We start from the raw sequence: 22,886 nt of genomic DNA, 5'->3' as shown, positions 1-22,886 counted from the left end.
TTGTAGTAATTATTTATGTGTGAGCAATTATAATCATTACTTATTTATATTTATGATAATTATATTGTGTTATATAATGATATGCCCTCTACGCCAATTATCTATAAGTGTGAAAGGAAATTATACCGTCTTTTCGTGTTAACGACCATAAAATAATCACATATTTGTGTGTATAGGGATTGTATAATGGTGTTTTGATTTTCTTTTTTCTTACTTGTAGTGATTGTTCGTGCATAGAAATCGACCCGTTCTAGACATTTTATAAGTCTATCTATTTCAATACTCAACTTTTCTCAAAATATTTGGAGAATAACGGAAAGAGTATACATAATTCCATACATACACTTTCTGTACTAAAATCTCTTATACATGTTTCACTCTCATGTAAACAAATCTTATAGCAAAAAGAAGAGACCCGTATTAATATTCTTTTACAATAATATATGTGCACGAAGTCCCACATAAACAAAACATGCAGTTTACTTATTTAATGTAACAGAAAATCCTTCATGCATAACAACATCGTCATTAACATGCATTGCATGTATAATTTCTGACCTAATACATCCAAACAATCACATAAACATTCTAATCAACAAAATATATATATATATATACTCACGAGGTGTTCCAACTATTAATATCATATATATTAGGATCACACATCCTACGAACATCAATTAATAACATTATAGATATCATTTGATTTCACATTTCATGGCGATTTTATTAGAAGCAAATAAATAATTTCAATGACAAAATAATATCATTTTAAAAGATGATCCTCTGGTTTGTTCAAAGCTAGGGCTTGCATGTGGGCTGGAGAGGGTAATTTTACATCAGTAGCCAATCCAATGACTTGTAAAAACCTAATAACATACCAACCAGCGTCAAGTTGCCACCATTCAAGCCCAAGCCTAGCCGAATACTTAAAAGCATGGTGGTTATTGTGCCATCCTTCTCCAAATGAAGTCAAACCAACCCACCTTTAACCATATCAACCAAATGTTATGTTATGATTCGATCTTTCATCACGAAATTGTTGAACTTAAACATGTGGTAAAGAAATTACCAATTGTTTCTTGACAAATCGCCCGTTCTCCAATGTTGTTGTCCCCACATGTGGCATACTGAATTCACCATAAATGTTGAGTGAAATATCACTACGATCCTAACACACTGATAACATCAACATCAATAAAGTTAATTTTTTCGTTCATGATTTATTGATCAGTAATTGAAAGAAAACAAATTGGGGTGATTTTATAGTACCATTCCCCATATAAGAAAAGGAACTCCTCCAACGGTATAGAGTATGGCTGCAAGAGCTATGGGATGGAGAAGATAAGTCTTGTGAATAAATCTATAAAAGGTTTGTCTCTCCAAGTCGCCAACGTTCTCTGGTTTTCTATACTTCGAGAAATATACAAACATGTTTTTTTCTATCTTCTGAAGATTACTAGAATACTTTGGAGAAACTTTGTCGGTCAAAGTGTAGGAATCGAAAAGCCACATTATATGACTCATCCAAAACCCCTGAATAGGGCTATGTGGGTCTCGCTCGGTATCAACAAATTGATGGTGACACCTATGCGTACTCACCCAATCAATTGGATCACCCTAAAATTCATAAAGCAATACGAAAATCAAAGTGAATATCTTTTAAACATAAATATATGTATGGTAAGAAAAAAGAGAGCAAACCTGAAGAGCGTGAACTCCACAATAAGCAAACAAATATTCGAGCCATTTAGGAATTTGGAAACTTTTATGAGCAAGATTTCTATGGTACGATATAGTCATTCCGAAAAGACCAGTGATAATCTGTAATGTGACGGCTACCCGAAATGCAGGCCAGGTGAAATGAAATGGTGCAAAAATACAAAGGAGATGCAAAAGTAAAATAACATGAGCAACTCGTTTGTCTAATTTAGTCCATTTTCTCCTCCAAAATGATCTTGGAGGTTTCACCATTTCCTTCGGTTCTTGCTTTGATGCATCCGTTAGCAATGCTGGACGAGGCTTCCCCTCCTCCTCTGGCATATGTTCAATTGGTTATGATATTATATCTTCCGACCAAAATGACCAAAATAACGTTATTGAAACAAAAAGATGGAATAAAACAAAAAAAAAAAAGAAAAAGAAACTTATACCCAAAAGAAGTCTATGCATTGAGGCGGTTGAATAGTTGTGTTGAGAGTTTGAATGGATTGAATAAAGGGTGAATGTTGTGAAAGGGTGATACTGTTAAAAGGGTTATTGAGTATGAATTAGTCTCTTTCCGGAGTTTGAGAATGTTAGAACTCAGTCAATTCTAAATTTGTTGCAACAATCTTCTCCTCTTTTCTCTCTTCTACCCTAATTTTCTGCTTTACCCTACCATTATTATGAGCTCCCTCACACATATCTCACAAATATTTACTTTATCATTTATGTATATCTGATATTTTTCCATTGTGATTAGTACAAAAGTAGCATGATTATGAACTATCTTGATGAGACAAGTCCTAGGGATACGTATACAAGCCCATCGATGGGTCTATGAGAGCACGTGTGGATCATGTGTAGAGAAGTCCTACCCATCGTAGCCCATTGATCATCCAACTATGGATGGGTCTATGAGAGCACGTGGTGTGGATCATGTGGAGAGGAGTCCTACCCATCCAATCCTATCCAAACTAGAAAAAGGAGTTCAAGGACATGCCATTATATTTTCATGAAAGGGTAGATCCCACCATATTGCATGTGATTGTATTTCCTAATTACTGTTTATTTCTTAAAATATTCCAGAACCAAGAATAATCCATTCTAATTTTTTAATGGCAGTTCCAAAAAAAACCCACTTCTATTTCAAAACCAGATTTAGAAAAATATTTGGAAAACCAAAGGGCATCCATATAATGAAGGTCTTGGTTATCATGTAATGTAATGAAGGTCATAGAACCAAGAATAATCAATTCTAATTTTTTAATGGCAGTTCCAAAAAAAACCCACTTCTATATCAAAAACATTTAGAAAAATATTTGAAAATCAAAGGGCGTCAAACACGGTTGAAAGATCAACTCAATAATGAAAGATTGGAAGAATAGATCAAAGCAAGATCAACTCAACTCAGTAATGAAAGATTGGAAGAATAGATCAAAACAAGATCAACTCAGTAATGATAGATTGGAAGAATAGATCAAGGCATAATGAAGAATAGATCAAGGCATAATGAAAGATAGATCTGGCATAATGAAAGATTGGAAGAATAGATCAAAGCGTCGTATCTACTATTTCATTGATGTTTATCTTTATTTTAAAAGATTTAGACACTATTTCATTGATGTTTATCTTTATTTTAAATGACTTTATAAACGTTGTCCTTGATTCTTATTAAATGTTTTAAATGAATTTTTTCGCATATAGTAGTCATATCATTAAGTAGGATCCTTACATCAAATTAACTAAGGTAGATGTTGATGATAACCTATCACCTACTGCCCAATTTGTTGTACTTAATATCAAAGCTTTATTGTCAATAGATGTGAACGTAATATTAAATGAAAACTATTGAATAGCAACACTTTGATGACTTTTTTAAATCTTTTGTTCAATATATCTAATGCATTATAAATATCCAATCTTTGGTCGGTGACGAATCTTTGTAATTCCATTCAATTATATTGTAGCAAGTCATTAACTAGAATACCCTTGGGTTTGGTTTGTATCTTATGTTTAACTTTTTGGTTCTTAATAAAATTAGCTAACTAATTCGGATGTTCATTTAACAAAGAATTGGAATTTGGGAGAATATGTAACGATTATTTAGCGGAAAAAATAATTTCAAGATGGCATCATAGATTTAACCGTGACGTCTTCATCCATGCAAAAGAGCAAAAGAGTCTTTCCTTTACCTGAAAAAGTAAAAGTAGCACGTGGAAATACTCCGTGAGTGATCTCACTATTGGGGTCAAAAAATAATGCATACACAAACAATCATGGAGGGACCTATCCTATCATGAAATCATTTCATGGCCTTAGACTATGCTTTCCAGCCCCGGCTAAAATTATATGTATAGTACTTCTCTACACACGACTCACATACACGCACATGGACTCACTAAGCGGCCATATACGTACCTTTGGATCTACCCTTTAGCTAGCACGCACTCATGCTACTAGAGCCATGAAGTGACAGATGTCTGTATAGTATTGTGGTGTGTACAATATCATATCATAACATCATGGTGAACATAAATGTTGTAAGATGCACGTCCATATTCATAACAGAGAAGTGTTTGATGCATATGACATACAAAAATGTATGAGGTCCCCATAGTTTTAGATCATATAACATGTCGTTCATACATAAACATTTGTATGAATACATTCTTGGCATATCACACATTTTACCATTTTAAAAATAATCATACTAACATGGTGTGCATAGCATATCATACGATAACATATATCAAAAAGACATAATCGAGAAGTCAATAACATAACACAACATAACATAAGTCACCTCATTCCATAACATAATTTACATCATTATAGATAATCTGATCTTACTCCGTGGCATCTCTTCTATTAAATCACCATGTGATTTTATCTCTTGAGCGGTAGTTATCCATGGTTTAAAATACCACTGGAGTTTCTCAACTCCAGAATAAGTGATACATAAAACATATTAAAAATTCATTTTAAATCAACTTTCAAACTTTGACATGAATCTTCATTCTTGACCACATCATGTCACCGGTCATCATCTCTCTCTTGGCCGTTTTACAATGTGATGAACATCTTTTAGGCCATAGACTTTTTGGTTTGGCTAAATGGAGGAAGAAAAGAAATGGAAAACGTGAAAATGATGCTACAACCCTACAATTCATGCGTTTGAAATTCAAGAGCACGAACTCTATTGAAATGGTGTCAAGTGTCTAATAGATTCTTAAACTTTTATACGTAAAAGAGGAGCATAGGGATTAGAAAATATGAAATATCTTTGTTTTTAAAATTGAAAGCAAAAACTGGGTTTTGGGTTATCTTAAAGAAATCGAAATATCTGGTTGAAATTCCTCTCCCCCAAACTCAGAAATCTCATTATTCCATTTCCACCTTATCTCCTTTTCGTCCCTTTTTTCTTTCAACCCTTTTTCTTTTTCTTTTTCTTTTTCTTTTCCGTTTTGTTTGAGAATGAACACAAGCCACAACTCTGTTCGCACACTAATCGCCTCAGATTACTTCACAAACTGACAACTTTTCCCTTCCAATTAACTCCCCACAAACAGTTGCCCACTTCAGAGTCGGCTGTTTTTTTCCTATGGCGCTTCTCAATTCTCGACCGACCCGTTCTAAATTCCACCGCTTACCATCCCTCCGCCGCGAAATCCACCGTCCACGCCTGCCGATCATTCGTTTAACTCCGATCCCTGGTGACCCATTACCCTTAAATTATGTGGGTCGTTGCGATTTCAAAGCCCTAAGGCTGAATTCACCAATTCAGATTCAAAACAGAGCAATTCCACCACCGGCAGAGGCATTTGAGTCACAGTCTCCAACGCCGCCAACGCCGCTGGCTGCAGCGGATGGAAGGAGGATTTTGTTGTCGGACGTGGTGGTGAGGCGGCAGAGGGAAGTGTTTTGGGGTCGGAAATGGACATCATTAGACATCGGAACCGCAGGAGTTGTGGTGGCGACGCATTTACTCACTCTGTTGGCTCCATTTCATTTCAATTCGGCTGCTTTTTGGGTTGCGATTTCTCTGTACATTGCCACTGGTCTTTTCGGTATAACCCTTTCATTCCATCGGAATCTCTCTCATCGGAGCTTCAAACTTCCCAAATGGCTCGAATATCTCTTCGCCTATTGTGGAGTTCAAGCACTTCAGGTTCTCAAAAAAATAAAAATCCCCTGTTTTTTTAGCGTATCTTCAAATTCTGCTCTGTTTCTTACTCTGTTTCGGTTCTTTCAATTCTCTTTCAGGGAAATCCAATTGATTGGGTTAGTACCCATAGGTATCACCATCAATTTTGTGATTCAGAAAGAGACCCACATAGTCCAATTGAAGGGTTTTGGTTTAGCCATATGAGTTGGTTGTTTGATACCAATTCTATAGTTCAGAGGGTGAGAATTCAATACCATCGCTTAAATTTTACCACAAATTAGTGTTCAATTTCAAACTTACGTGTTCTTTTGTTAGTGTGGAGAGCCAAACAATGTCGGGGATTTGCAGAAGCAGCCATTTTACAGGTTCATTCAGAATACATATCTTCTTCATCCCATTGCTCTTGGTGCTTTGCTCTATGCAATTGGAGGGTTCCCTTTCATTGTTTGGGGAATGGTAAGATCGATTCTTCTTTTTTCTTTCCTTGATTAACCAATTGTAAAGCTTGTGTTTTGTTCTTGATTACAGGGTGTGAGAATAGTTTGGGTATACCACATCACCTGGCTGGTGAATTCAGCTTGCCATGTGTGGGGAAAACAAGCTTGGAAAACAGGGGATTTGTCTAGAAACAATTGGTAAATTTTTAAGTTTCCATCAACTTCTTGATCGAAATATCGTCGATACAATAGTTTTGACGTCCTACGCTACCTAGATTTTCATTCGTAGAGACCGAGCTATTTCACTAATGTCATAAAAGCTTCATTTTGGTTATCGATGTTACAAGTTTGTGAGTTATTGTCATGTCTTGGAAACTATAGAAATTTAGGACACGTCTTGTATGACTTTTCAAATGCTTAAAAGAACGTTGTAGGGACTGGGCATAATGTTTTTGTTGGCTAGGTGGGTGGCATTGCTTGCATTTGGGGAGGGATGGCACAACAACCACCATGCGTTCGAGTTCTCGGCCCGACATGGCCTAGAGTGGTGGCAGCTCGACATGACATGGTACGTGGTTCGGCTTCTTCAAGCTCTTGGTTTGGCTACAGATGTGAAGATACCAACTCAAGTTCAGAAAGAAAAATTAGCTATTATCAACACCACATGATTTTATACTAACTTTTTTGTAAGCCATATCTCAAAACCAGAAACTGTATGTCTTCTCATTTTGACATCCACATGATTTCTAAAGGCAAAATATACAAAGAGGGGTAACATTTCAATTGGAAAGTATTAGAATTGTTCAACGGTTTGATTAGTTTTTCTAAACAAAATGAGCAAATCATTTAACGTGTTAAAACATGAATGAAAAGAGTACTCTACTCGAAATTTGTAACGGTAAGTCCGTTACGTATCGTCATCAGTCTCACAGTGTTAAAACGTTTTTACTAGGAAAATGTTTCTACATCTTTATAAACAATGTTTCGTTCATTTCTCCAATCGACGTGGGATCTAACAATTCATAAGGGTTAACATCCTCGATTGGAGAAAGGAACGAAACACTTCTAATAAGGACAAGAAACCTTTTCCTTTAGACATGTTCTAAAAACCGTTAGGCTGACCAAAGTGAACAACATCTGCTAGCATCAAAGTGGACAATATTTGCTAGCAGTGAGTTTAATGGTTACAACATTGAATCTAGGTCGACTCGAAGAAAATGTTAGAAATGGATTGTTTTTGTGAGTATATGTATACCTAACTCGATGAATATGGTTAACTAACCAAATATTTGAATGTTTCAAGACATTTGTAACCTAAACACGAGTTATGCACAAGTGCATCAGTTAGTTAGGCTCGATCGAGTGTACTTGATGTATGATTAAGCTCGTTAATCTAGAGACAAAAGTATGTTCATAGGACACTTAGGAGCTTATAATAAGCTAATTTAATGGGTTTTGAAAACGAAAAGAAGACAAAGAAAGCAAAACAAAAGACGAAAAGCAACCACTTTAAAGGGTTTTTTTGTTTTGTAGGGAAACTTGGGAAAGAAAAAAAAAAACACACACTTCCCTCCGACATTTGGAATTTCGAAGCTAACAAGGAGAGAAGATTAAGAAACCAAACAAAACAAAGTTCATGATATTATGCCTTTAAAAAGGACAATGGAAAGAATGTTTCTTTTTTTTGTTTTGTGTAAAATAGTTTCCATTGTACATGTGCACGACAACACAGAAAGCGTGGCTTTACAATGAAAGTGTTTCCTTTTTCTTTTCTTCTTGTTTTTCCATGTTTCTCTTAACTTGTTTGGAGAGGTTTTTTTTCAAAAAAAACTTAAGCTGTTGGTATGTCTAACAGCTATCATCTACTATTCACAACTTGTTTGAGTCGTTATCGTGCCACTTGATTGAACAATAAACCTCCACAATAATATGATATTGTCTACTAAGCTCTTATGACTTTGTTTTGTGTTTGGTTTTACTTTTAGTTTGTCCAAAATGTTTCATGTCAATAGAGATAGTGTCTCTTACTTATTAAAGGTAGAACTCCAACCCCTCTTCTTTGATCATGGTATGAATTAGCAATATAGAAAAAAAAAGGAACACACATATGATAGACAAGGGTCGACCCTCAGGTGGCGCACATTCGACCACAAGAGGGTCAATATTGAGAAGTGTCATGATGCTATCGAGTAGGATGTTGCATCATCCAACACACAAAAAGTGTGTATTTAAGCCAAGTTGAGGCATACGCAATGTTTGAGAAAACGAGACGACACAAGTGTCGAAGATAAGTTGTGGCACATATGTATATCACAGTAAGGGCAAGCGTTGCGAGACGAGTGTCTTTGGCGATTTCCTTTGAAATGGGCTTTTCAAGGACAATACCGAATGACACGAGTGTGTCGGTATTGCGTCCAACCCATGTGTCGGAGGTTTGATCATAAACCCACTATGTAGTATAGAGCCTATAAATGACATGACATGGACACTGGAGGGTTCAATGCCTCGATAGAACCCAATTGGATGGATGTTTAGAATGTCTCAATATTATGAACGACACGTGAGTCCATTCTCGATGGCATGGCCCAGTGAACTGCGATAGCCAACAACACCTCATGACTTGGGATGACGTCAAGACATGTGAGTCGTGTAATTGGAAACTTAGATGATGTCGAAATACGACATTGCGATGAGAGACCTTGACCCCAAATAGAAACAAGGTCGAGTTGAATGACTTGATCTAGCGTAGAGGCGAATCATTTGACATGGCTCAGTAAGTTGTGTAGCAAATGATTGAACATACACGCACATGCGGCGTGTGATTGAATAAGCTTGGATTCAAAAAGTAATTAGGTATAAGAAAAGAACGGGAATCCAAGACTAAGTTTTAAGCCTCACTCCAATCATATTTGCATGTGTTTGCATTTTTGAGTCGTCGAATATATTAAAAGCATCGAACAAATGAAATATTAAAAAAAAAAAACATAAGAATGGGAGAAATTGGATGTGTGTTTGGTGACGAGTGCATATGTAAGAAGCATGCATAGGTTTGCGAGGAAGTGGAGGTAATTATTGAGGAATGAAACATGCTTCACGAAGAAGGGTTAATTAAATTATTTGTTATCCCATAATCCCATTTATGCTCTTCAATTTAACTTTAAATAATGCATTCCAAAAGTGCTGCTTTTCATGACTTTAATATATTGCCCGCATAATTTAAACCATCATTTGCTTCTTACATTCATTCCAACATATTCTTTTAATATTTTGATTAAATCATTATCACCTTTCTTATTATCATATTATTTGTTTTTATCCTAATTAATATCATTCTTTTTTTCGACTTTATTTATTCCAAACATGAGGTTGATAGAAAATATTAATTCAACACTTATACATGTGAATCTATTAAGCATGAATTATCTTAAAATCTTTGTTGCATAAATGAATCTTGATTTTTCATGTTGCATTAATATTATAGGATTAAGATGTCTTAGTTCATTTCACTATATTTCATATGCTCGTAAAAACATGACCTATATTTATATTTAAATAATAAAAAATATAATGAGTCACATCATCAACTTGGAAGAAAGTAATGAATGGTCTTATTATTGTTCAGGGCACCGAAAGAGAGAGTAAAATGAAGTGCCCATCATCACCATTTGAAAACTCATAAACCTCTTTAATTTGAAAACTATTCAAGATCGAACCAGAGTAGGTTGTGTCTTATTTACTTAGGGATGTTGAATATGAGAATAGATTCAAAGTAGAATTGGAATCCTGAGCTCCACCCATGTGTCACACGCAGCCTTGTTTGTGGGGCGCTAAAAACCCTACAGCTCCAAACTCCAAGGCCTCTCCCAAAAATGATGTTCCCAATACAACACTCGAACAAAAAAGTGGGCAACCAAAAAGTTTTGGGCTTTAACAATGTAACCCCTCGAGACCATGTGTTTTGCAGCTTCTCAGCGTCCAACAAAAAAAAAAAAAAAAAAAAAAAAAAAAAAAAAATGGCGACTGTCATAATCTGACAGGCAACCGGCTGCAGGTGGCTGTCGGGGCGGAGTCACTCTGTTAATTCCCCCCGCCGCTTCCTTCTGACAGCACGCGGGCTTACTGGCTACTGGCGGAGCAGGTCATCCTCCCATTCCACCTCCACCACCGTTCTTCTCTTACATTTTGTCTACTTGATACCCCACATTCTTACCTCGAACGAGTCCCAAATCCAGCACGCTTTGACCCATCTCATAACCATCTCAATCTAAAACGTGAACTCCACTCTCTACACGTGGAGGAAGATGATCGGCTCGTGTAGTCCACGCTCTACTCTAGCATATGGTCAGATGGTTGTGGATTACTTGAGCATTGCCTTTAAATACTAGGGATGCCATCTTATTGAAGGGTAACCCCAAAAGACAAAAGCTTTAAGGTTCTTTCAGGAAGGTAATTAGTTAAGGGAGTATTGATTTTGGGAAAGCTAATTAGCGTTGGAGGCTTTTGAATTTGTCCATCAGCCAAAACGGGTCTGCCTCTGTGGATGCTTGGCTTCGGGGCCGACAGGTTGCGAGCCGACATGAATCGCTTACTCGCCTTACTCTTCCACCAAGTAAATTCTTCCACTCTTACTCTTCTTTCTTTGCTAAGACAATATCTGCTAACTTTGGTGTAAAAGGGGTTGAATTTTAAAACTTTAAACGTCCAAAGAATTAGATGTGTAAATTTAATTGTTTATTTATATTGTCAATGCAGGGGATATTAGACGAACAGTTCTTACAATTGCAACAGCTTCAAGATGAGAGCTCACCAAATTTTGTGTCGGAAGTAGTCAACATTTACTTTCAAGAATCGGAGAGGCTGTTGAAGAATCTTAGAGCTTTATTGTAAGTCTATCTCAAACTCGAGTTGTGATGCATACACACAAAAGAAGGAATGATATCCTTATTGATGGGGTTAAGGTTTGTTTGGATTGGACAGAATAGAGAGAGAGTTAACAGACTACAAGAAAATGGGAAACCATTTGAATCAGCTGATGGGGAGCAGCTCAAGCATAGGAGCCAACAGAGTCAGAAATGTTTGCATTGCATTTCGAGCCAATTCTGAACAAAACAACCGTGCTGGGTATTATTATTATTATTATATAAAAACCTCAATTTTTATCATTATCTCCAAACAAACCCTTTTTTTTTTTTTAATTTTCTTTCCTCTTTTAAGAAACAAAAAAAAAAAGAAAGAAAAGAACAACTGTGTCACTTTTTTTAAGATTCTGAAACACCCAACAAGACAGAAGGACAAACGTACACTACAAAGCCTCCATTTTTACCTTAAATTGTGGGTTTTATGTTTGGTGAGTTCATGTTTGCATGAGCCAATAACAAATAACATACATGAGATTTGGGGAGGAGAAGTAAACATTCTCTAATAAGGGTTTCTCTAGTCTACCCGTTTTAAACATCTTAAGGGGAAGTGGGGAGGAGAACGAAGCATTATTTATAACGGTGTGAAAACCCCTCCGTAGCAGACATGGGCTTGATGTTACATTCTTGAATCACTAAATATAAACTTTTTGGTCTAACATGGTGCTACAAAATACTAAAAATGTAATATTAGATCATGTGTTTGTATGTTTGCAGTTGCTTGGGAACATTGGAAGTTCTTGAACACGAGTATTGTTATTTAAAGAGCAAACTTCACGAGCTATTTCAGGTGATAAAAGATTGAAATGTTATACAAATTGTTACACAAAGCCAGGTTTTTGATTGCTAAAGTTGGGTTCTTTTTGTAAAATGCATGTGATGCAGATAGAGCAGCAAAGAGTTCTGGGCGCAGGAGTTAGGTACCCAATGCACCAGAATTGAAGGGAAAAAAGAACCAAAAAAGGGTATGATTTGGGAGAGAGCTTACCAAAAAAGAACATTGGAAAACCCTATTTCTTTTTCTCTCCCAAAAGCTGGCTTTATTGTTGCAACCTTATATTCAAATTAATCATACTATATTTGATTCTCTCTTTCTTTTTTTTTCACTTATTCACATTAATCTCAAGCTCTTATACACATTGATACTTTTTTCCCTTATTCATACACATTTTTTCGTTTATTTGCATCCTCGCCTTTGTTAGTGATTATAGTTCGGTCATCACCATTACCGCTCCATTATTCGCTAGTTCATGGTTGTGTTCATAGATTGAGTTGAATTAGATCAAAAAAAAAAAAAAAAATTAAACCAATCCAATTACTTTGTAAAATTTTTCAATTATTAAATTTAATCTAGTCAGAAATTTTTGAGTTGGGTTAGTTTAAGGGATTTCCATCCTTTATTAAAAGATATATATATAAGATAATTAAAAATTATTTTAAAGAGTGATTATAAAATAAATAAATAATGAATAACATTTTATTGTATATTTTAAAATTGACAATAAATTTGGGTTAGTTCGTTCAACCCAATCTAGTTTTAAGAAAACTCGTATGGAATTTATTTAAATTAAATTTATAATTCAATTCAAACCGTTGATTAGATTATTTAGGTTATCTAAGTGAGTTAAAATGTGTATATTGTAAGAATTTTTAAAATTAAAAAAAAAATAGAATTAGTATTTAATGTGAAATTAAGTAATTTCTTTTTTTTTTATAAAAATTAATGTTATAGAAAAGAAAAAAAAAACGTGTGACCTAAAACATTATATATAAAATAAAGTGGGTCCCAAAGAAACTTCTTTTATTTATTTATTTTTTTCGAAGGGCATATAAAATTTATTTTTAAAAAAAAAAAACAAAAGAACTAAATTATAATAAATATTTGGGCCCACTGCATGCCTATCACTTTGACCATATGGGCACTTGTTCTTTGGGTCGCCTTTTGACTTCTCATTCTTCACATATTAAATTAAAATTTAATATGCAATGATTTAGACTCTTAATTATAAATATAACATTTTATAATGATTTAAATTTCGTTCGAGAGACGAATTAGGTTGAGTTGAGTTTAAAAAATCGTTTAGACCAATTTGAAATTTCGAGTTTGTTGAGTTGGTGACCCGAGTAACCTAAATATAACTCATTACCCAATTAAACCCTCCATTCTCGATTGAGTTAGATTATTTTTATTAAGGATTCTATTTATCCACCATACATGTTACAGTAACATTTATAAGTCACAACACATCATTAACCTCGATTACCAACTACAAATATTCTTTAATCTTTTTAATAGTAGGGTTGGATTGGTTGTTAACTCTCTTCTCGGGTTGGTTTGGTTGACCCTACTAAAAAAATGTCAACCCAATCAAAACCGAAAACAAAAAAAAAAATCTAACTCAACCCAACCTTTATGGTTTGGGTTTGGTAGTTAGGGTTAATCGAGTTATCAAGTCGTATGAACACCCTGACATATAATTTAGACAAATTTCCTATAAATACATGGTAATGATATGATATTTAATATACATATACAACCTAAACATCGACCACACAAAATCTAAGGTTTTTCATCTCAAGTTTAAAAATTTAAGTCTAGTAGTATCAAGTTATCTCTCTAAATCAGCTTATTCACTAGATTGTTAAGTCGTCGAGTCCTCTAAAGTTGACCGACCCCTTTTAAGAAAATTTATCCAAAACGTACGATCTCGTTAATTCTAGAGAGGAATCCATTATACATGTAGTTTCTATAAATTTTTCTAAGAAAACGACAAAACCTAATCGTAAATAGTATTTTTCTTTTAAATTTCATTCAAAATCATTTAATCATATCAAATATTTTATTCTTACTTATATAACCAAATCTCTCACATTTTTAAAAAATGTCAACGAATAATTTAGTTCAACAATATATAAAAGAATTTAAAAGTTATAGAATATTAAAAGAAATTTATAATTTAATTGAAGAAAATTAGAAACCGTTGCTTTGTTGGTGGTCACATTTAGACTTTTTGAGCAAAAAATGGGAATAAAGTTTGAAAGAGCATAAGGTCAAACTTAGGGTAGCAAATTAATGAATGGTGTTAGGGCAAACATACCCTCTAAACTCAACCTTTAACCATATTAATAATATTAATAAACGGTTTCTATTTTATATTAAAGACTTCGATTATAAAAAATATTCGGATGGTCGGATGCAAGTGAGTGAAAATAAAACATCCTAAAATCACCCAAGTTGGTCTCTACGGATAGTAGAATACATGTGAGTAAAGACAAAACATCCTAAAACGACACATGTTAGTTTATGGACATAGTTTTCACTTTTAGAAACAATGAATAAATAATAGTAGTCATGTTCCAGGAATGTTTTTAGACGCTTCTCTCATTGTAAAGATTTTAATTAATTAATTATATGAAGAAAAAAAAAAAAGACAAAATGAAACTTTATTACCTTTTTTGTCGGTGGAAAATAGATTAAAGTGGTTCACCAAATTGATTAAGGAGTTTGCTTGCTTTACAAAACGGAAAGTTCTTTACTGCAACTATATAAATATTTTTTAAATTATTATTGACCCATAAAATATTAAATTAAAATAAATAATAATAATAATAGTAATAGTAAATGACTTACTTATCACATTTTTTAATATACCCTTTTTAAAAAAACATGAGCCCCGCAAACAGAAACGTCGCCTTCTAGATTACGTTAACAAAATTAGATTCCTATAATGTTGACTTTTTTATTGTAAGGTTAATTTCGTAATTATATTCAAAAATTAATTGCCTTTATTTTTATTTTTTAAATTATAACTATGATTTATTTTATCCAAATAATGGTTGGAAAAACATGAGAAAATCCAAAAAAATAAAATAAAATTAATTAATTATTGAAAAGATAGATTTTTCAAAATGAATGGTAAATTTTAATTAAATATTAAAAAAGATTAGTATCTAAAAGAAATTATTTCAACCAAACATTCAAATTTTTCGATAGATAGAATTAAATCATAAAGTTAAAATTTTGAGAGTAAAAGTTATGAGATATTCTTTTGATTCGGAGCCTATTGCCAGGAAAGTGTCATATACCCATGTGTCTTTTTATTTTTATATATTATTTTTCAAGAAACAACGTGTTAAATGTATTTTTTAAAAATATTTTCTTTCAATTTTGAAAAATAAATTAAATTATATGACGGTCCAAAATAGATAAAAATAAAATTATAAGTATATAAGTAAGTGAATGTCCACTGTAGACAATATTACCCTGTTATCGTAAAAGTTCATTTTTTCTAATCAAGTCAGGTCGGTCTATTACTAAAAAAAAATGAATTAAAAAAAATTCTCATTTAAAAGATGGTTAATTAAATAAGTAAAATGTCTGTGTTAAATGAATGGGTTTCATAATAGAATCTTCCGTTGAAGAAAAAAAAAAAAAACTTATTACGTAGAAAATATGGTAATAGATATAATTAAGGGTTGAATAAATTTCGAATTTGATTATTTTTTATTATCTAAATTATATACTATCTTAAATGATATTATAATAATGGTACGTAAAGTAAAGTTGATATTATATATAGAAAAACAATAATAAAGCAAAAAGCATATGAGAATTGGTTAATGTGTCCACGTAAAGTGAATTTTAAAATATCTCTCCTTTTCATATCCATCACGTTTACATCGTTGGCAATTTTTCAATTTTATCATTTTTTTTTTCATTTTTCCACTCATTTTAATAAATAATATAATTTCTTTTATATGTATTTAATGAAATTTAAAGTTAATGGTAGAACAAATTACTAAATTTTATTCATATTTTGACATAATACTTTTTTTAAATTAATTTTTTCTCCAATAAATTTATACTTGTTTAATCATAATTTTTTTTTTTTAATAATTTTCAATAAATGTTTAAAGCTTTAGTCAAATTAAAAAAAATAATTAATTTTTTTTTTAAACTTTGGTTAAATTAAAAAAAAAATACTTTTAGAAAATAAATAATAAAGTAAATTTTTTTAGATAAAAGTAATTTTTTGAGGTTATATTTTGGTATGGAATTTGAGGAAAATAACTTGAACTTTAAAAATAAAAATATTTTAGAGAATAATGACAGCTAAACAAATATTCATGTGATTTGACGAATCAAAATAAAATATTAGAAATACATATAAACCAAAAAAATAAACATAAATTTTTTGATTCAACTATACATTTTCTGTCGGCATACTATGGTTGCTTCCTTTTTTTCATTATATATTATTTTTATTTCTATTGAGGTATACTTTTTAAAGACTAAAATATATGTTTTTATTTATTAATTTAGCTTCTATAGTTCAAAAGATATTTATTTAGTCCCTTACATTTTATTTTTATATTATACCGTTATTATGTTCTTTTAATTTTCGTACAATGTTGTCTCGGACATCAATAATGAAACTACATTCATGTACTCGACACAATAATCCTTCTCTCTTAATGAAAGATCACGAATCTTTCGGACTGTAGCATATCTATAAAGTGTGTGAGATTGGAGGCCGGTTAGAGAGAAGAACTAAGGAAAAGTTCTAGACAAAAAAACTCAAAAAAACAATATTTACTATCAGTGAGCGAGGGTTGTGGATAGGGGTGACGACAAAAAGTGGTGCAGAGAGGGCCCCCAACTTCACATTTGTAATTTATTGAGATTAAAATATGAATGCTTAGGAGTTGCAACACGTCAAACTTTATGGTCCGCGTTCATTATTTTCAAACCAGACCCACCACTCTCATCACTTTCCAATTTTTGCTGTTTTTAAGCAGTCATGCCGACCCTTTAAATTCTGTCCCCTTCTCATTCTTCTCCACTCCCACACTTTCCATCTTCTTCATAAAAGGACAGACCTTTCTGTTTCTCTGCATCACCACTAACCCACCCAAATGAAGGTTTCTTCCATTGATGACTCTGAGTTTTCCTGTAATAGAATTGGATCCACTCCCACCGCCGACACCCACTTCACTGTCATGAAAACGTCTCTCTTCTTCGCCGGCGACGGCTTCACTGTCTATGACTGCGAAGGCAAGCTCGTCTTTCGAGTCGATTCCTATGGCCCTGATGCTCGTTACAGGGATGAACTAGTTCTCATGGACCCTCATGGTCGTTGCCTCTTCACTGTCCGCCGCAAGGTAATTTGTGTTTCTTTTTCCTTCATTTAAAGTGGGTTTTCATCTAATTTTGGATTTGGGTTCTTGTTTGTTTGAGTTATTGACTCTGTTTTTTTTTGTTTTGCTCTGTTTTTCCGAAAACAGAGACCGAGTTTGCATCAACGGTGGGAAGGGTATCTTCGGGAGAGGATCAACGGGCAGAAACCGGTTTTTGGAGTGCGACGGTCGTCGATCATCGGACCGTCGAGTTTGACGGTGGAGATGTATGGAAATCCCGGTAAGGAGTATCAGATCGAGGGGTCATTTGGGCAGCGTTTATGCACAGTTTTGAATGTGAAGAAAGAGGCGGTGGCTAAGATTAGAAGGAAAGTTGATGCTTCGACTAATGTCGTGCTTGGAAAAGATGTCTTTTCCCTTTCTGTAAAGCCTGGTTTTGATGGGGCTTTTGCTATGGCTTTGGTGCTTATTCTTGATCAGATAAGCGGTGATGAAGGGATTGGTGGCGAACCAGATCGGACCCTAGTTTGATTTTGAGGGCTTGTTTATTTGATCGAGCCATTGGCTCCTCTACTTTTAATGCCGTTGTTTATAGTTTTTTTGGATGGTGATGAATGTGTACATTTAACCATTTATAGCCTGAAATGGAAATAATGGAATTTGAATATCATCATCAAACAAAGCCTTAACTTTGTGTTACATTGTTGAAATGTTGTGTTGAAAAAATGAAAATCAATCCGTTGGTCTCTTAAAAATTCAGATAATCACTGTTAAAGAATTTACAGAGTGCTTGATCTTGAGGTGGTTGTGTTGATATGTCTTTGAAGCTTGATTCTATGATGCAAGAATCAGCATCAGAACAGCAGAGGAAGCTGTGAGAATCATTGAATAAGAGCAGCCAAATCCAAGGTTCTGCGAGTTTTTGATATCCAAAAGTAATTAGTTAAGGTTTATATGATAGCAATGAGTAGAAACATGTGAAAAAGTTACCTTGAAAGAGAGAAGAGATGAGGGTGCTGCAGAGGAAGGTTTGAGTCCGGTGAAGCCAATATTGTATGAAATGCTGCCATCGGCCTTGAACAGCCCGAAATTCCTCTCCGACGTTGGCCCCGGTTTCGAGTTCTCATTGAAGAGAGCAAAAATGTAAGCCCTGACGACGGTTTTGGGGCGGTAAGGAGTTCCCTTCTTCTTCATCAACTTCTTACGTAGATTTTGATTGTATGTCCTTGCATTTTTCAAAGTAGCACCAGCTTCGTTCTCATCCCCATGAGAAGCCCAGCCAGTCTCGGAGACAATGACGGGCATCTTCGGGTAGCCAGCCTTTTCGAGTGCAATGTAAGCTGCATCAACTTGAGCGTCGAACATGTTATCATAATGGAGATTGGTTTTGGAATCAAAGATGCCCTTGTTCTTCTTGAAGAGTGCATAGTCGATATCAATATGTTGAGGGTCATTCTTGTAAGCCAAGAAGGGATATGCATTAATGAAGAAAGGGGAGCCAATGAGGTTGAAGAACTCCAAAAGAGGCTTCATAAATGGCACAATATCTTCCTTGAAAATGCAGGATGAAGGTGGAAATGAATTTGCAAAAACAGCTTCTGAATGTGGACTTGAAACTTGCACAATGCTTGTCAATTGAAGCCTATAAAGAGCATTGTAAACATTTTTAACTGCAGGCACAAGAACTTCCCACAGCTCAACATCAGTTCCCCCCAACACCTCGTTCCCAACCGCGATCCCTCGTATATGAGTGTCCGGGAGAAACGCCTGAACATTCTCTTTAATCCAGTTCATCGCACGATCCTCCCCGACGCTTATGTCTTTCAGATATTCATTCCCGAGACCGACCACAATCTCAATACCTGAACCTTTGAACGCCGACAGGACTCCATGATCAGCATCATAGATTCTTATGTTCTTTATCTTTGCAGCTTTCAGAAGTGTCACCACACTTTCAGGAGGTGGTATATTATCTGCTATTCTTCCATAATTCACTCCATACGTCCAACCTGCATCCACTCCTGTAAAGCAAAACCAAAACAAAACGCCACAGTTAGCCATAATTCAAACCATAATTTTAGGACAAAAACATTACCTGTTTGCTGGAACACACCATTTAGGAAGATGCCACAAAAGAAGATGAGGAAAAGGGAAAAAGTGGTCATTTGTGAGGAGGGGGCGCAAAAGGAGAAGGAAAAGAGAGTTCCTTTTGTAGAAAAAGACGTGGGGTTGTGGCCTAATGGGTTGCCTCTAATGTTTTGTAGGCCAAAAATAGTAGCAGGAGGTCGTTCCTGAGGCCATGGCTTTACAAAAATGGATAGATTCTTAGCCTTCGTTCAAAGATGATTCAAAGTTTGATGAGGAGGAAGAACATTCTTTGTTGTTTATTCTTAGTTCCATGAAGGGAAAGAGTGGAGTTCGTTTTAAGGCGGCATAGAATAGATTCTTCCCTTTCTTCTCACTTTTATCTTTTCATCTGCTACTTTTCTTGGAAAATCTTCATTTTCTGTGTTTTTTTTTTTTTTTTTTTTTTTTTTTTTTTTTTTTTGTTTTACAGATGTTTGATGGGGTTTGGAATATCCATTTCCTTTTGCTTTGGGGACACTTTCTATTCTCGTGTTACAACAAAGATTGAGCAAATGCTTGATCTTTGAAACACTTTCATTTCAGTGTGATGCTTAAAGTTTTTAGAGGAAAAGAAAAGAATGATGGGGTAATGTCTGAATTCTAATCAAAACAATGATTTCCACTGCAGAATTTTGAACATACTATCAAAATTTTTATTGGGTCGTTGAGAAAGAACATATTCAAGGAGAAAATGTGAGATTCAGCGTCGGTTGAAGAGGGGAACGAAGCATTTCTTATAAGGGTGTGGAAACCTCTTCCTAACAGACGCGTTTTGAAACTTTGAGCTTGACAAGGATACGTAATGGGCCAAAAACGGACAATATTTGTTAGTAGTGGACATGGGCTGATACAAATGGTATCAGAACTAGGCACTGGGTGATGTGCCAACGAGGACGTTCAGCTCCCCAAAGAGAGATGGATTGTGAGATCCCACATCGGTTGGTGAGGAAAATAAAACATTCCTTATAAAGGTATGGAAACCTCTTCTTAACAGATGCATTTTAAAACCTTGAGGTTGACGACGATACGTATCGGGCCAAAACGGACAATATTACTAGTAGTGAGCTTGGATTGTTACAAATAATATCAGAGGCAAACATTGGGTGATGTACCAGTGAGAACACTGGACCCTAAAAAATGGTGGATTGTGAGATCCCACGTCGGTCGAAGAGGGGAACGAAACATTCCTTATAAAAGTGTAGATATCTCTCCCTAACTTACTTGTTTTAAAACGGTGAGACTGACGACGATACATAATAGGCCAAAATAGACCATATTTACGAGCAAAACAAAAGATATCTCTCACCCATGTTAAATTAGAAGGCGATTAACATTAACATTCTACAGTCTTCAAAAGAAGTCTGGTGAGCAAAAAAACAAAGCTACAGATTCTAATATCTAAATCTAACAACTACAAGTTCTCTTTTTGGTAAATACATACGAAAACTAAAGCTACCATCACCGTGGGAGAGCGTAAACACTTGCAGAAACAAAGATCGAGTCGTCGAGACCGCCAAAAAGTCAGCAGACAGTTGTGATATGCACTGCATCGATCCATCAATCGTCCTAGTTAAAGCTTACCATTTTCTTTCATCAAGTTATCGTGTTCAACGCTTCGGTCCTCAGCCTCAACGTTACATTTTGCACCATTTGTTGAAACATCTTCATTACCCTTAGTCACATTGTCTGGTGTGGCTGCAGTTTCGTTCTGATCATTCTGTTTAACTCCCTCCATGACTCTGACGACATTGCCAGGATCGTTTTCGTTTTTGTTTTCGTTTATGCATTGGTTAACCTCACTAGCAACAGCAACAGAGTATTCAGTAGGTGTGACTATTTCTGCTACTTCATTTCCTTGCTTTTCAGCTTCTTCCAATCCCTCAGTTTCCACTTGAATCGCATCTTGACCGTTCGTTTCGCCACCGTTTTCATTCGTTTCGTCGATACCGACAAATTCAGAGTTCACAACTACATCTGAACTTCCATTTTGATCTTGCTTTTCACCTTCACCAGCATCACTACCCCTCTCATCTTTACTCCTTATGTCTGGATTAGCATCTCCTTTTTCACTTTCCTTCAATTCGTCTTTCGGGTTATCTCCATTTTCAGCTCGACGAGTATCAGAACCGTCTTTATCCTTCTCATTCCCCTCTACATCAATCATTTCAATTTCTTCAAGAACTATGGGAGAAGCAATGGCTTCCTCCTTATAGTCTTTCTTAGAACCAGAAGATTTTCGACTCCGTTTCTTCGGAGGCTCCTCTTTCGGCGGAGTCGCCTTGACCTTCTCACTAATTCTTACAGATCTTCTAGGTGCCTCACCCGTACTCCAATCGAACTCGGATATCGCCGGAGCATCAGAATGCAATTTTAAGTACTGCTCTAGCAGTTTTCTGCTACTAAATTCTTCACCAGTTGGAGCAATGAATACAACTTGACTCTTCCTTGGTGTACCTGCCTTGTTGGGTATGAACTAGACAAGCAAAAGGTACTCATGGTAGATTTAGCTGCCTTCTTGGGTATGAACTAAACAAGGAGCTTTCAAAAGAATTAAACCCTAACAATTTTCCAAACAAGCCCAAAAACTAAAACAGAGTTCCAAAGCCAAAAAAACACAAACTTTACCACAAAAAGAGAATATTGAGAAGAAATTCACAAGACCCAGAAACAAGAACATCAATCTTAAACGAAAAGGAGTTTCTTTCTTGCAAAAAAAGACCTAAATTGAGTAAAAATTTCAAACTTTTAGAGAGAGAAAGAGATACCAGTTTCTTCCAGGTAGCTGGGGCAGGAAGCTCCACAGAAATGGTTTCATCCATGGCTGCTGCAGCTTGAGTTTGAGCTTCGTTTTCCACCATCATAGCTCCCTCTGAAACTCTCCTTTCTTTTCAGTTTCTGTTCTTGTGTGGCCAAAATAGAACACATTAACCGTTGAGGAGTGTGTTCTTTGGTGGTTAGTCCTAAAATCCAAAAGGGCATTTGCTAAAACTACCTTCACACCAAAACCCATCTGCGTTTTGTCCAATCAGATGAGGGATGATCTTCAAATCCTTTGATCTTCACCACGTGTCGAGATCAGAGAAGCGATTACAAGGGTTTGGACTGAACTCGGCGACAGGGCAAGTTGTTTCTGGGTGGAGCTTAAAAATCCCATCTTTTTTTGTTTCTCGGCCATCAAGGCGGGCAAACAAAATCCAGAGATTCCGAAATTCCTTTTTTTTTAATTTTTATTTCTTCATTATCCTAAAATATTTTAAAAATGGGAAGCAATCCTTGTTTTCCCGCACTATGTTTTGGAGATATGGGGAGGAGGAGAAGCGTGGTGACCGTCGTGGAGCCACCTGTTTATCCGGACGTGAAAGGCTCTGGATTGCCTTACTCTTAAGGGAATTGAAATGT

The 22,886-nt window shown here is 35.0% G+C and overlaps 6 protein-coding genes across 7 annotated transcripts; 3 read left to right on the top strand and 3 right to left on the bottom strand.

The window, feature by feature from the left end:
* Positions 1 to 766: 766 nt before the first annotated feature.
* LOC111479233 (delta-9 acyl-lipid desaturase 1-like) lies at positions 767 to 2,179 on the bottom strand. The gene is made up of 5 exons (XM_023123789.1): positions 2,154 to 2,179; positions 1,705 to 2,036; positions 1,273 to 1,620; positions 1,073 to 1,179; positions 767 to 986 (listed from the first exon to the last, which is right to left on the bottom strand). Exons 1-5 carry the CDS (start codon positions 2,170 to 2,172, stop codon positions 767 to 769), a joined length of 1,026 nt encoding a protein of 341 aa, XP_022979557.1. The 5' UTR covers positions 2,173 to 2,179.
* Positions 2,180 to 5,159: 2,980 nt separating this feature from the next.
* LOC111480084 (palmitoyl-monogalactosyldiacylglycerol delta-7 desaturase, chloroplastic-like) lies at positions 5,160 to 7,195 on the top strand. Its single transcript, XM_023125033.1, has 5 exons — positions 5,160 to 5,872; positions 5,968 to 6,108; positions 6,185 to 6,325; positions 6,398 to 6,504; positions 6,770 to 7,195. The coding sequence occupies exons 1-5, from the start codon at positions 5,306 to 5,308 to the stop codon at positions 6,972 to 6,974; spliced, it is 1,161 nt and encodes a 386-aa protein (XP_022980801.1). The 5' UTR covers positions 5,160 to 5,305; the 3' UTR covers positions 6,975 to 7,195.
* A 3,621-nt stretch (positions 7,196 to 10,816) lies between these two features.
* On the top strand, positions 10,817 to 12,164 carry LOC111480083 (pseudo histidine-containing phosphotransfer protein 6-like). The gene is made up of 5 exons (XM_023125032.1): positions 10,817 to 10,915; positions 11,059 to 11,189; positions 11,284 to 11,427; positions 11,940 to 12,012; positions 12,108 to 12,164. Exons 1-5 carry the CDS (start codon positions 10,847 to 10,849, stop codon positions 12,162 to 12,164), a joined length of 474 nt encoding a protein of 157 aa, XP_022980800.1. The 5' UTR covers positions 10,817 to 10,846.
* A 4,874-nt stretch (positions 12,165 to 17,038) lies between these two features.
* Positions 17,039 to 18,033, top strand: LOC111479147 (protein LURP-one-related 5-like). Its single transcript, XM_023123649.1, has 2 exons — positions 17,039 to 17,384; positions 17,508 to 18,033. Exons 1-2 carry the CDS (start codon positions 17,139 to 17,141, stop codon positions 17,889 to 17,891), a joined length of 630 nt encoding a protein of 209 aa, XP_022979417.1. The 5' UTR covers positions 17,039 to 17,138; the 3' UTR covers positions 17,892 to 18,033.
* Positions 18,006 to 19,772, bottom strand: LOC111479143 (glucan endo-1,3-beta-glucosidase 14). 2 transcript variants are annotated; one of them, XM_023123645.1, is made up of 3 exons: positions 19,456 to 19,772; positions 18,351 to 19,381; positions 18,006 to 18,272 (listed from the first exon to the last, which is right to left on the bottom strand). In XM_023123645.1, the coding sequence occupies exons 1-3, from the start codon at positions 19,523 to 19,525 to the stop codon at positions 18,195 to 18,197; spliced, it is 1,179 nt and encodes a 392-aa protein (XP_022979413.1). In that variant the 5' UTR covers positions 19,526 to 19,772; the 3' UTR covers positions 18,006 to 18,194. The 2 variants fall into 2 exon arrangements, with proteins under 2 accessions (XP_022979413.1, XP_022979414.1); XM_023123646.1 differs by having other exon boundaries at positions 19,474 to 19,763.
* Positions 19,773 to 20,778: 1,006 nt separating this feature from the next.
* On the bottom strand, positions 20,779 to 22,840 carry LOC111479144 (methyl-CpG-binding domain-containing protein 11-like). Its single transcript, XM_023123647.1, has 3 exons — positions 22,480 to 22,840; positions 22,253 to 22,382; positions 20,779 to 21,960 (listed from the first exon to the last, which is right to left on the bottom strand). The coding sequence occupies exons 2-3, from the start codon at positions 22,346 to 22,348 to the stop codon at positions 21,058 to 21,060; spliced, it is 999 nt and encodes a 332-aa protein (XP_022979415.1). The 5' UTR covers positions 22,349 to 22,382; positions 22,480 to 22,840; the 3' UTR covers positions 20,779 to 21,057.
* Between the last annotated feature and the right edge of the window lie 46 nt (positions 22,841 to 22,886).

The sequence above is a fragment of the Cucurbita maxima genome, unplaced genomic scaffold (assembly GCF_002738345.1).
Source record: "Cucurbita maxima cultivar Rimu unplaced genomic scaffold, Cmax_1.0 Cma_Scf00005, whole genome shotgun sequence".
NCBI lineage: Eukaryota > Viridiplantae > Streptophyta > Magnoliopsida > Cucurbitales > Cucurbitaceae > Cucurbita > Cucurbita maxima.
Note: the sequence above shows the minus strand (reverse complement) of the source record. Positions and strands in the feature narration are given on the sequence as shown.

Coding starts and splice junctions, on each gene's coding strand:
- LOC111479233 (XM_023123789.1), bottom strand. Junction 1,621..1,704: donor GTGGAGTTCACGCTCTTCAG/GTTTGCTCTCTT, acceptor TATGAATTTTAG/GGTGATCCAATTGATTGGGT. Junction 987..1,072: donor GATTTGTCAAGAAACAATTG/GTAATTTCTTTA, acceptor ATATGGTTAAAG/GTGGGTTGGTTTGACTTCAT.
- LOC111480084 (XM_023125033.1), top strand. CDS start 5,306: ATGGCGCTTCTCAATTCTCGACCGACCCGTTCTAAATTCCACCGCTTA. Junction 5,873..5,967: donor GTGGAGTTCAAGCACTTCAG/GTTCTCAAAAAA, acceptor ATTCTCTTTCAG/GGAAATCCAATTGATTGGGT. Junction 6,109..6,184: donor CCAATTCTATAGTTCAGAGG/GTGAGAATTCAA, acceptor TTCTTTTGTTAG/TGTGGAGAGCCAAACAATGT.
- LOC111480083 (XM_023125032.1), top strand. CDS start 10,847: ATGCTTGGCTTCGGGGCCGACAGGTTGCGAGCCGACATGAATCGCTTA. Junction 11,190..11,283: donor AAGAATCTTAGAGCTTTATT/GTAAGTCTATCT, acceptor TGGATTGGACAG/AATAGAGAGAGAGTTAACAG. Junction 11,428..11,939: donor GAACAAAACAACCGTGCTGG/GTATTATTATTA, acceptor GTATGTTTGCAG/TTGCTTGGGAACATTGGAAG.
- LOC111479147 (XM_023123649.1), top strand. CDS start 17,139: ATGAAGGTTTCTTCCATTGATGACTCTGAGTTTTCCTGTAATAGAATT. Junction 17,385..17,507: donor TCTTCACTGTCCGCCGCAAG/GTAATTTGTGTT, acceptor TTCCGAAAACAG/AGACCGAGTTTGCATCAACG.
- LOC111479143 (XM_023123645.1), bottom strand. CDS start 19,525: ATGACCACTTTTTCCCTTTTCCTCATCTTCTTTTGTGGCATCTTCCTA. Junction 19,382..19,455: donor TGGTGTGTTCCAGCAAACAG/GTAATGTTTTTG, acceptor TTTGCTTTACAG/GAGTGGATGCAGGTTGGACG. Junction 18,273..18,350: donor CATCTCTTCTCTCTTTCAAG/GTAACTTTTTCA, acceptor AAAAACTCGCAG/AACCTTGGATTTGGCTGCTC.
- LOC111479144 (XM_023123647.1), bottom strand. CDS start 22,348: ATGATGGTGGAAAACGAAGCTCAAACTCAAGCTGCAGCAGCCATGGAT. Junction 21,961..22,252: donor CAGCTACCTGGAAGAAACTG/GTATCTCTTTCT, acceptor TTGCTTGTCTAG/TTCATACCCAACAAGGCAGG.